Source organism: Malurus melanocephalus, unplaced genomic scaffold (assembly GCF_030028575.1).
Source record: "Malurus melanocephalus ecotype Western Australia unplaced genomic scaffold, MMel_1.1 scaffold_20, whole genome shotgun sequence".
NCBI classification, from domain to species: domain Eukaryota; kingdom Metazoa; phylum Chordata; class Aves; order Passeriformes; family Maluridae; genus Malurus; species Malurus melanocephalus.
In genome coordinates, this window is record NW_026623252.1 from 827,237 (window position 1) to 839,419 (window position 12,183).

General features: G+C 41.3%; 1 protein-coding gene across 1 annotated transcript in view; it reads right to left on the reverse strand.

Moving 5' to 3' along the window:
- Positions 1-3,119: 3,119 nt before the first annotated feature.
- The window catches only part of ADARB1 (adenosine deaminase RNA specific B1), a 39,995-nt gene continuing 30,931 nt past the window's right edge, over positions 3,120-12,183 (reverse strand). The window contains exons 8-10 of the mRNA XM_057389819.1: positions 10,119-10,300; positions 4,677-4,855; positions 3,120-3,970 (exon numbers count right to left, since the gene is read on the reverse strand). Of these exons, the coding sequence (XP_057245802.1) occupies positions 3,794-3,970; positions 4,677-4,855; positions 10,119-10,300 (538 nt within the window). The 3' untranslated portion in view covers positions 3,120-3,793. The remainder of the gene's footprint in view (positions 3,971-4,676; positions 4,856-10,118; positions 10,301-12,183) is intronic.

A 12,183-nucleotide genomic window follows, 5' to 3' on the forward strand; every position in this document is an offset into this window, starting at 1 on the left:
GTATTTTAAAGCCCAAAATTTTAATTATGTGGTGACCATGACTAAGCAAATCTTAGAACAGATTCTCAATTCCTGACTGATTATGTTTCTAAAACCACAGTTTGGTTTCCCAAAGGCAGCACTTGAGGCTCTGCCTCGTGCTCCCAAACACTCTGAGCCAACAGCTTCAACTCACGCACATTTGCACCGAGAGCACAGCAGTTTCTGGGCTTTCCCTTGGCTAGATGCATTCTTGGACATTGCAAAATCAAGGAATGATTTGGGTTGGAAAGGACCTTAAAGCTCATCCAGTTCCACCCCCTGCCATGGCAAGGGACACCTTCCACTATCCCAGACTACTCCAAGCCCCATCCAGCCTGGCCTTGAGGCACTCCAGAAATGGGGCAGCCACAGCTACTCGGGGCASCTTGTGCCAGGGTCTCAGCACCCTCACAGAGAATTTCATTTCTTCCCAATATCCAATAAATATCTAGCCTCTGCTCGTTTGTAGCCATGCCTCTYGTCCTGTCACTGCAGGCCCTCATCCAGCTCTCTTAGAGCCCCTTCAGGCACTGGAAAGGGCTCTAAGAGCTGCTCAGAGCCTTCTCTTCTCCTGGTGAACAGCCCCTGGTGAACTCTCACAGCCTGTCTCCAGAACTGCACTGATGAAATGTAACACCAGCTCTGGGATACTGAGCCTTTCAGCTGYAAGTTCTTTTAGATTTAGAAGAACAGCACACAAAAACCTTCTACTCCTGAGCTTCCTATGCAGTAACCARCCATGAAGAGATTTCTCTAAGACCAGAAGATGAGAATTGCCAGCTGTGCAGAAACCTCACTGCTGCACGTCCCTAGAACAGCAGTCACTGTTCCCATCACCAGCTGTTCCAGGGGGAGAGCCAGCTGAACAACCCCRCTGCCAACAAGCTCTTACACAATATACTCACACAATCAGTAAGAAATAATCTACAGTTATTACCAGGTCCTGAGTACAGCCATAAGCAAGATTTCAAGCGTTAACCTTTGGGCCCAGATTTTCTTAAATCGATCCTGCAGAACATATATATATATATATATATATATATATTTAAAACATCTATATTTAAAATTATCTATTTACCTAACCTACAAAACTTTACTACAGCCAGACTGCCATCTGGAGAAAAAAACACCTTAAATTCAAGTATTCATCAACATTAAAGTTGTTACTCCTGTGAAGATCCTGAGACAAACACTCAATTATAATTATATAAATATTCAATCAAAATAATTACATAAATATTCAATCAAATATAAGGGGAAAAAAAGAAGTAATGAATGGAAGCAGCTCCCAGAGCATCAGTACAATTTCTCTGTGCATGCCAGCTCCCAGCCATCCAGCTCAGGTTTTCCAGAGCCCTCAGCCTCCAAATGCTGGTCTCCTACAAAATTTGGCAGCTGCCAGAGGCTGAGTTGTCTTATCTATTGGAGTCACTTGAGATTATAGACATCAATACCCCTCCTTGCTCAGTGATGGTAATTTCCAGGGAACTCTCCCTACYTCCTTCCATGTGTGAACTGCACAAAAAGGAGCAAGGGATTGAAGGAAGCTAAGTGGTATTTTACTGACTCCCAGAAGACAGATACAGATTGCACACAACCCTGGAAAACTTCTTTAAAACCCCAGAATAACAAACAAGAGAACTCATTCCTCAAAAATAACCTGACACGTCTCCTTCATCAATAGGTTTTGGCATGGAATAYACTTCCTTTACAGTTTAATGTTAGTAGTGAATTTCAACAGCTAAAAAACTATGTCTATAATAACACTTAAAATATTTTGTTCATATTTTTGACTTCATAAAAAAAAATAATTTGAGCTACTACTTTCCTGATCCTCAAAAAAATTCAGAGAAACACCAACTTTTGAATGAGTGCCTTAAAAATGTGTAATTCACCTAAAAGAAGTAACGACTTCAAGAAAAGACATGTGGCATGACCAGCTTTTCCTCAAACCTGCAGAAACATGTTCACACACTCAACTACAGTCCCAAACAGAATTCCTGCAATGCGACCAAGACAAAATCTGACCACATACAACTGAATTCATTTTYGTTTTGGAAGAGGTCAGTCTACACCTCAGTTGAATCTTGGTTCCAAGAGCCTTGTYGGGCCTGCAGAGGCCACAGGAGAGCTCTCAGCTTTAATGAAAAGCTGACAGGGTGACCGAAGCCACTACGAAGATGAATTAACCCAGCCCATCTGTTGCAGTTTCTTCCCCTGACATCTGGAAAAGGCAGTAATGCCTGGAAGCATCAATTTTCTGAGAGGACCCCTGGGTCACAGACTGTCTTGCCTTCCCAGRGCAATGCTTGCTATTACCCACAGTACCACCCAACTGTACTGTTTGAACCTCAGTGTCTTCCTCCCAAGACATGAACCCAGGCACTTCAAGTAACACACAAGTGATTTTCAGGTCTGGTCAGGTTTTGAAGCTGAGAACGGGTTCCTGGTAGAGCAGAAATGCTGTGGCATTCATGATTGGCCAGAAGTGGGTTTACACCAAAGTCTCCAATACCCCAAGGACTTGCTGACCCCAGAGGTGCTGGGGCTGAGGTGCTCCTTCCACACAGCAGTTAATCAAACACACCTCAATACCTCGTTTCCATCTTACATTTTTACATAAAGAAGAAGTGTCTGCACCTTCAGGAAAAACACTTTTTAAAGGAATAGTCAAAACAGATGGACGCACATTTGAGAGCAACTTACCTAATTAGCTTCATGAAGCCCATCACACACGTAAAGCCCARAGGCAATGGAATCTCAGACACAACAACTTGGGTGAAAGCAGATAGAACTCACATGAAATAAATTTYAACAGCTGGTTTCTCTGTTACAAAAGCTTTGAGAGAAGAGCAACTAATACCCAACAAGTGACTGGTTTTGGCAACTCAGGCTTGGTGCCCTTGAATGAGCAGATTTTTTAAAGCTGTCACATTGCTGTTACAGTTAAGATTGTATTCGGATGAGTTCCTGGGAAGTACAAATCATCTACTTCTAAACAGGCTTCTGCATGTTATAGACTAAACTTCTTAACTTACAAATAATTATTTTGCTGTATCCAGTTTACAATGGTAAAAAAATGAAGACTTCACAATGGGTGTAAATGGGAGGTAAATGTATTTTTAAAAACAGAATAAAAAGCTGCATGTTAAAAACTGGGTCACAGACTAATAAATACATACATCAAAGACATGAAATTTTCAGCAGCTGGTTTTAAAGAGCAGGGAATTGGGAAAAAAATAGCTGTCCAGATTCCATTCTGGCTCTGTGGTCTATGTGCTAAAAATATCTGCAGTTGAAAAACAAGTTAACAGAGGAGTAGAATCAGCTTTGTCACCTATTTTCTTTTTAAAAAATTAAGCTACTTCCTAAAAGTGTGGTGTAAAACCTAGAGAAATTTTTAATTTCTTCATGCACTTGATGACAGTGAATTAAAAAAAGAAATTATTTTAACCCAGAGAAAATGAGTCATCGTATACAGTAAGGACAGCCTTACTGTAAGTTTTCTAAAGCAAAAGTATTTCTAGAAATACACCAGAAATTACTTTCCTATAACAAAATATACAATTATGTGTCAGATCATCGAGTTTCAATACTTAGGCAAAACAGAAACAGTTACTGTGAAGTTTCAAAAAAAAAAAAAAAACCCAAAGAAACCCAACTCCAAAGAGCAGAAGGATGTTTTGAYGGCTGTGGAGATGCCAGAAAGCAATGCTGGACACCAGGAATTTCCAGAACAACTCCCTTTCCAAAGTGATGTGCAGTTTGTGAATCAGACTGTGAGAGAAAACTGATCTTGTTCTATGGGCTTCTCCACCCAGGCTCCAAGTCCTGCCTTCAGGAATGCTTTAAACAAACACTCTTTGGCAGTTTGATACTCAGTGGCTCCTTGCTTGGTGTCATGGTACAGGTTGGGCTTGAGGATCTTTGAGCGTAAGCTGGAGGAAAGCTGTAGGGATGAGAGACAAGAGAAGGAGACCCTGTTAAGCCAAACAGTTTGAGAGTGACTGAGTTATTTTAATATTAGAACAAGACAAGGATCTATCAAACAAAATSTTGAGGCCAAAAAGCCACAGACATACTTCCTGGTAGCTTTTCTTTCTGAGAGGAAAGAGTGAAACCTCTGTAGTGAAAATGGGAWTATCTTTCCAAATAAATTAAAATGCAAAGGCAAGCTCAAAGGAGATAGTATCCTTTGCTTACTCAGCTATAAACCAAGGAATATGTGTTTTGGACCAGACATCATCACATTAAAGAGCAAATTAACAAACACATTATTCTTTTCTATTASTGCATGGAGCAGCASCTAACTGGCCTCAAGTTGCASTAGGGGAAGTTTAGATACTAGGAAAAAAAATTTCACTGMAAAGGTTGTAAAGTATTGGAACAGACTGCCCAGTGAAGCAATAGGGTCACTATCCCTGGAAACCTTCCAAAAATGTGTGGGTGTGGTGCCTGAGCACATGTTTAATGTGAACATGCTGGTGGTGCTGCATTGGTGCATGGACTTGATCTTAAGGGYCTTTTCCAGCGTTCAAGATTCTGTGGTTCTAACATCAAGCTCAGCTTAAACAGGCCGAGAAAGTGGTTTGTGGGAACAGAAAGCACATGCAGGTGTTTCCCTAGGCATGAAGAAGCAGCAGGCTGAGCTGTACCTTGGCGTGGATGCGCATCCAGCGGCTGTAGAAGGCGTGCTTACACAGGCGTGACGCACGGCCCATCTCGTCCTTGCCAGTTGTAGCATTAATGATTTCCAGACCAGAGTCTCCTACTGTCCAGTTCACGCTGAAGTTCGGGGCTTTCCCTGGCTGACGGGCTTCTGCATTGCTGATACCTGAAAGAAAAGTGATGTTTAATGATGATAATAAATACAAACTCTTGACTTTTGGTTTTTGTGGGGGAGTAAACAGCCTTACAAGCAGATCTTTTATTTTGAGGCATTCTGCCGATTTCTCACCAATTCAYGGTGACACCATGGACATTTCACTCTCATTCCATCTAAAGTATCCTTTACTTCTGTCCTTCCAGCAGGCAAAGTATGCACTGCTGGAGAAAGCAGTCTCCTCGGCAGAGGGGATCACGGACAGCTCTGTGGCAGGACATGGGGYTCATYTCACTTCCAAAWGGATGTGAAAYTGYGATCCCTGGAGYRTTCATGGACAGGYTGGACRGGGCTTGGAGCAACCTGGTCTAGTRGARGGTGTCCCTGCCCATGGCASGGGGTGGGATGAGATGGGCTTTACACTTCCAACACAAACCATCCTTTGATTCTATGAAAGCAMGCCCCATCCTCAGCACCCTCCACAAAGTCAGAAGTGGCAGACATTTGGGTCTTCCAGCATAAATCCATTGTGTTCCATCTGCCTCCCCATTTTATCTGCCCAATGTTGCACACTGAGCTCAGAGATGGGGTACTGCAGGACTGCAAACAGGATTCGAATCAGTGTGCTCAGGTGTTAAATCATGAGACACCTTCCAACTATGGCTCTGTCTCCAGGGATGGAAATGCAAAGCCACCAATATCCAACCAAGTGCAAATCAAGGCTGCCTGCCTGCCCAGGGCAGAATCTATCTCCCATGGCAGCCCAGTGCTCAAAGATGGATTGTACATAACGAAGGTCACAGCAGCTGCTGCCATGAATGTGCCACTCCTCAGACATTACAAAGGTGGCAAAACTCTGTTTAAGATGTCTCTGTCACTGCAGCCAGAGAGAGCAAAGCACCAGGGCAATTTGCTCTTTCCAGTAAACAAAAATCCCACTTTGACTTTAAGGCAGCTCTCACTGAGAGCCTATTTCAATTCTACTCCACCATTAGGCCAGGTCCTACACTTCACAAAATCTAGAGAATTTGTGGAAATCGAACATAAGCAACACAGCAGGATGCATTTCTGGCTGATATCTGGAACACAATCTAATAAAGCTGGGCACCTGGCAGCAGGACTGGCTCACCTGGCTCAGTCTCATGGAAACTCTGGGCCCAGCACTGAGAGTGTGCAAGACCTACAAGGTCTGAATGACTCAGCAAWATTCAGTTTGCTTCCTATCATCAATTCTTCATTTAATAAACAAATATCAGTGGTTGAAAAGCAAACRCTGAAGCTGTTGTATTTTTACCCTTGGTTGGGATCAACCTTGTCACTATGACTGATAAGAAATAATTGAGTAATAATAGAAAATAACCTACTATTCCCCATTTTCTTAAAAAATAAGCTGAAAACATTGAGAATTGGAACAAAAGGTGCTTTTATCTGAAGTGCTGAGGCAAGAGGGCTAAGAAATTGCTGCCACATGATAATTTTTTTTCATATTTTCTTTCTTTAATTTAATGACATCTATATTATTACCCTTGTTTTCATTCCATCCACTATCAAATAAGTACAAGGATCAAACAAAGGTCATCAAATACTCCAAAAACATTTGTGGCATCACAACCAGTCCCACAAGCAAATCAAATCAAATAAAGATGAGAAAGCTGAAAATTCAGTATGCACTACATTTCCATTGCAAATATACAATTCCRTTCTTTGGTTTATTTTGATGAATTAATTAWWTTTTTTWAAAACCACCAAAAACAACCCAGATTTAGAATTTCAAATAGATTTAAATACTAACAACCCATTCAGCTTCTTAATTGTATGCAGAAACCCTGGGGAGATTGCAAAGGAGTCCCTGATGGTGCATCACAGGTAGCATGCACAGGGAAAAAAGTCATCTCAAAATCAAAGCATCTGATAAAACTTTAGGTGGGTCACTACCTTACCCCTTAAAATCTAGACATAAATATAGCACAATATGCTGAGACTAGAAATAGAAAAGAAAGTTAGGATAGAAAATCAAATATTTTACTCTCCTTTGAAAACTAATATAACTAAAGCTATTTAGAGAACATTGCTCAGAACTTATTGTTGAATATTATTATAAAGTGATATAATAAGCAAAAGCAAAGGTCACAGCTCTTTGCGCCAGTGCCTATATAAATAATAAAGCTTGACAGTTCTTTGAGGACAGAGCTAAAACAAGGTTCATTAAAAAGGAGATAAAGATCTGAAAAACACCAATGTGAACAGGAGGATAAGGTACCAAGGGAACAGCCAAAAAAATCACAAAAGTTCTGCTGAAGGATTTATTTCTGTCTACCTTAAAAACAGAATTCATTAAAAATGAATAAAAATGGTTTCCTTGGGAAGAGCCAACACAGCTGGAGAGCCTCCAGCTTGGGGCAGAGCTGGGGTGGGGAGGGAACTGAGGTAAGATTGGTGATGATACCAAATGATTTTAAAAAGTCAATAAAAGACACAATTGCAAAGAATAGCAGAAAAAAAATTCACACACTGGGTGTCTGGGCAATGAAAAAGCAGATGAAATTCCTCACAGATGAATATAAAGCAACACACATCAGGAAAAAAACCCAAAACAATCCTGTATGGGGAGTGCTGGACTTGGAGCTGGATATTAACATTCAGGAATGAGATTTTCCTTTCTAGTACTCAGTTCTAMCAAAAGATCAAGGCAAGCACCAACATAATCAAAGTGGATGTTAGGAATTGCTAGTGAAGGATCAAGGAATTGAACAAAATATATGCCACCATATAAATCAGTACAGCTGCTTTACCCTGAATATCAGGTGCTGTCCTGGTCTCACTGGCACAAAAATGGACCTGCAAAATGATCCTTATGTGAAAGGGTGTCAGCCCAAGGAACAACAAAGTAGACTAAGACATCTCAGCTTTCAAAAATTAGGACTTATGTAGGAAGGAATATCTCAGAGGTACAGAAAACTGAGTGTCATGACCACTGCTTATGGCTTGTATCACACGGATTGAGGAACATCTAATTAAATTAGCAGAAAGGAAGTTCCTTTGCAYAAGCCTTTCTCTGTGTTCAACAGCTCTCCTGACTCAAGGAGGCTRTGTATGGCAAAAGGTTCAAACCATTTCAAAAAACACAACCAGGAACTAACAAGTGAAAGACATGTTAAGGATTTCTTAAACACAAAGATCTCAGCACGTGATTGGGGTTTCAGCCCAGGTGAACTCCTGCACGCCCACCTCTGTGCAGGTCACCCTGAGACTGGCAACTTGATATTGGTTGATTTAGCCAACCATCCTCACTCTATCTGATTGAGAAATCTATCCCTTTTCAGGTTATTCTAGAAATCTACAGGATTCAAAACTGTCTGCTTTTCACGTGGGGTGGCCACCTCTCAGGAAGAGCTCAGCTGCCCCTTAGTGCTGGGCTGCTGAAGGCACCCTGAAAAGCTGAATCCTGCAACCAAAAGGCTTCCAAGAGTCAGCACAGGGAGGGAGTTTTCCATCAATAGACAGATTTCCTGCATCCCTTAGCTGAAAAATAGCTGCTCTGGTATGCATGTTCCCCTCTGGAATTGAATATATGGGGACAGGTGTCAGTGGTGAGCAGAGCAGTGCTGGTTAATGGTTGGATTTGATGATCTTGGGGGTCTTAAGGATTCTATGATTCAACTTGCTGGCAAAAGGTGTTAAGTAAAACCACTCTTAAAAAAGAAAGATGATGAAAAGACAATTTTTAGTAGTACATGACAGTATCTCAAAGTTAAAATAATTTTCACTTAATTTCCCCAGCAGACATAAAATTTGCTCTCTGAGAGGAAGAAGACCTGTTTTTACAGTACTTTCTCAGCTAAACRGGCAGGACAGTGGGGAAAGACAGGTATTTCTGTTCTTGTTCGTCCCTGTGGTAGAAATAAATCACAGAGGTGTGTGTGTGGTACACAAAGGAGCACAGAACTGGGCACAGGTATTTCTGCAGTGCTTGCTGTAGGTAAGAATACACTGAAAAATACGTGAATCCAAGACCAGATAGGCAGCTACACGAATGTCCCAGATGAATCTAACAGCAGAGGTCAGAAGATCAGCTTTCAAGATTAAACCAGTAAAAAAAAATACATTCATGTAGTTCTGTGCCCAACCTTGTAAACAGCCTTTCTTGTACATTTTTGAGATGTGTATTTTTGTGAAAACTCAACAGCTGAAAACATTTCCGAAGTCTCTCTGCGGCTCAGCAAGTCCTGGCTCAACTGTTTAAACAGATGGTTCTGTTTCATGGCAAATAGATGATAGCACCATTACAGAAAGATGATTTTCAAGAAGACAAGGTACTGTTATATGCTGTGAAAAGGATAACAAGAACTCTTCTCACCCTGCCCCAAACCTACTGTCTTAAAGGACTGATAAAAATTCCCCAAAATCAGGCAGAACAGTCCACACATCAGCTACTATGTCCATAAAGCTATTAGATATGTGGTACTGARTGTTGCAACTGTTACTCACTTGCTAATATGGGACAAATACATTATTTAACATTTTTATATATCCTAGTTCTGGAAATCCTTAGTAAATACCTTTCTCACCTAAAGAAATACTCCTAGTTCACAATGCTCTTTTCCCCACTTCCTCCCTAAATCTATTTTAAAAATTCATGTCAAACTTTAAACATGCTTAAAATTATGAGCTGCTTTTTTTCCCCTGGAAAATAAACACATGCCAAAAGCAAAGCTCTACAGAACAAAGCAATCAATGCACAGAGTGAGGGAGGATGAGATTTCTGTTTTAAGGCTTTCAGAGCATTCCTGTAACAAGCCATTTAAGAATTTAAGACAGGTGAGATGTAATCTTCATCCATTTTGAATTGATTATTGATCTAGATACTGTGAACCARGAGTGTCTATCGTGGCATACTGATAAATGAAAGGACCACTCAACAAAAATCTGCAATGCAAGAGAAGTGACAGTGAGTGCTAACACACTATTTCACAGGTGGGAAGAGGTTTCACTAAGCCTTCAGCTTGCCTCACATCTTCCTAGGGCATGCTCTGGACAGGAATGGTGTGAAACATCATCCAAAGGTTCATCCCCCAGTTCTTTTCAACTTTTCCAGCTCCTTGCTATGGTATTTCTGACTGGCTGTCTGTATTATGTTTCGACTGCAACTCCCCTGTTGTAACCAGCAGGCAGTTTACTCACAGCACACAGTTTGCAAGGTTTTGAGAACTGCAAAATCACAATGCTACTGTAAGAGACTTAGTTACCGGCACGGCCTTCTCCATTAGATACTTGCCACTAAGTAAAGGTCTGTTGAGTGTATAAAGAGGTGGTAGATCTTCTATCTCTGCTATCCTCTGGTATACGGCTCTGGATAGATGATCCCCATGATATAAACTCCCCAAGATGATGCTAGAGAAGTAAATTGGCTCCACAAAGAGGCTAAGTAAGGCTCCTTGAATACCCAATACGTTCCACCTAAGAGGGAGGGAAAAACAAAACAAAAAAAAAACAAAAAAACACTTTCTTTTTAATGGAACAAGTAACATCTGCCAGACATAACAGCAGTTAATCACAATGGACCAGACTTTCAACCCTTCCTYCTGAGCAGCATATGACCATGGTAGCACAARCTTTGACCTTCACCTGCCAGAATTTCAGAGATCAGCTCAGGGGATGCTCAGCATAATCCTGAGTAAGATGATCTAAAACAACAGGTCTGGAACAGACTCTCTAACGTGTAACCCCTCTAACATGTCTACTGATGCACTTTCCAGCACTCTAATGGCAGAAATGGACAGGATCATTCAATGGGAGAAAGCCAAACTGTGAGATTCTGTCAGAAACAGCCGCTGATGCTTCCAGAAGACACCTGGCAGGGGGAACAGCATCCTTCCCAGGGCACAAGAAGGATTGTCTGCAAGACCTCCACACCTCACCACCACGAGGAAATGCCTGTCCTTCAAACCCTAGCCCAGCTGCCCACATCCCACTGACATGTGCACTGGCCTGCAATATCCCTGGGCAGGGAGAAAACTGAACACATGTAAAGAATGCATAAGGTCTTTGCTTCCTTCAGCTGCTTCACAGATTCCAAAGATAAATCCCTGTCTGCAGCACTGCAATTTACACTGGATCAGGTCTGGTGGCAGGGATGTAGAATGCCCAGGAGCAAAATCCTGGGGCTTTTTTGGTTTTTGGTTTTTTTGTAGCTGTGTTCATYCGATAAAGTTTTAGCTCTCAATCTCTCTGTAACAGTCACACAAAGTACTTGTGAAAACCTCAACATCTCCCATGGAGTATTGTCACTGCCTTGGTCTGAGGAATACTTGCAAAAAATCTTGGCACTATGAAAATAGCATATTTCAGTCTTAGCATGCCAGAATGGTTTGGGATGGAAGAGATCTTAAACACAATCTTGTTCCAACCCCTACCATGGGCACAGACACCTTCCACTAGACCAGGCTGCTCCAAGCCCTCTCCAACCTGGAGCTGCAGTCCAGCTGCAACATTCAGACATGAGCAGCAGGAAAGTTTCCTTTGGTGTTTGGATCAGACAGAGGAGCACAACAGAAGCTCCTGTGGTCCCACAGAATGGTTGTTCTTATTAAAAACCCCATCCTATTCCAGGCTGAAAGGTTCTCCTAGGAAAATGGGGAATTCAGATGTTGCAAACAGTGTTAGTGTTTCTTGCAGCTTGTGCTGGGATGGCAGGGCTACACATCAGCATCATCTGAACTGAGAAACTCCACACCAYAACTGCTTCACTATAGCAACAACTGAACTACACAGGCTGGCTTCAGGACTTGCAAAACATTTATTTTTTWAAAAATTTTACAAAAATAGTGAAACAAAGATTATAACCCAAGGAAACTATTTATTCTCATATCTTTACTGAGCATGAAAATGGAGGCAATGGGCATTAATTTACTCACCTGTCATAAAAAAAAGCTGGCCCTAATAAGTGAGTAAAAATACTATGCCAATAAATTAGGTGTATTTTATACGGAATAAAGGCATATTTTAATAAGATTGAAAATACAATCAGCAACCCAGTGTCAGAGTAAAGATATCAAGTGAAAATTGTTGCTTCCCAGGACCAATATGCCTTTCGGACTACTGTAGACACAGGTAATACTGTGGAAAAAACATCTGGAAAGATGTTTTGCAAGACTGAGATTGCAAACAGGTTTGCAGACAAGGCACATCACGTTTTATATTACATGACCAGTGCTTGAGTGATGATAGACRTTTTAAAATAGGCCAAAGCACTCCTCTGGCAAGCCCTTACTCCCTAAATAAACCTTTTGCCAGACCCTTTTCCTTACTCTGACTTCAGTATTTCCAGAGTTCATGTTTTG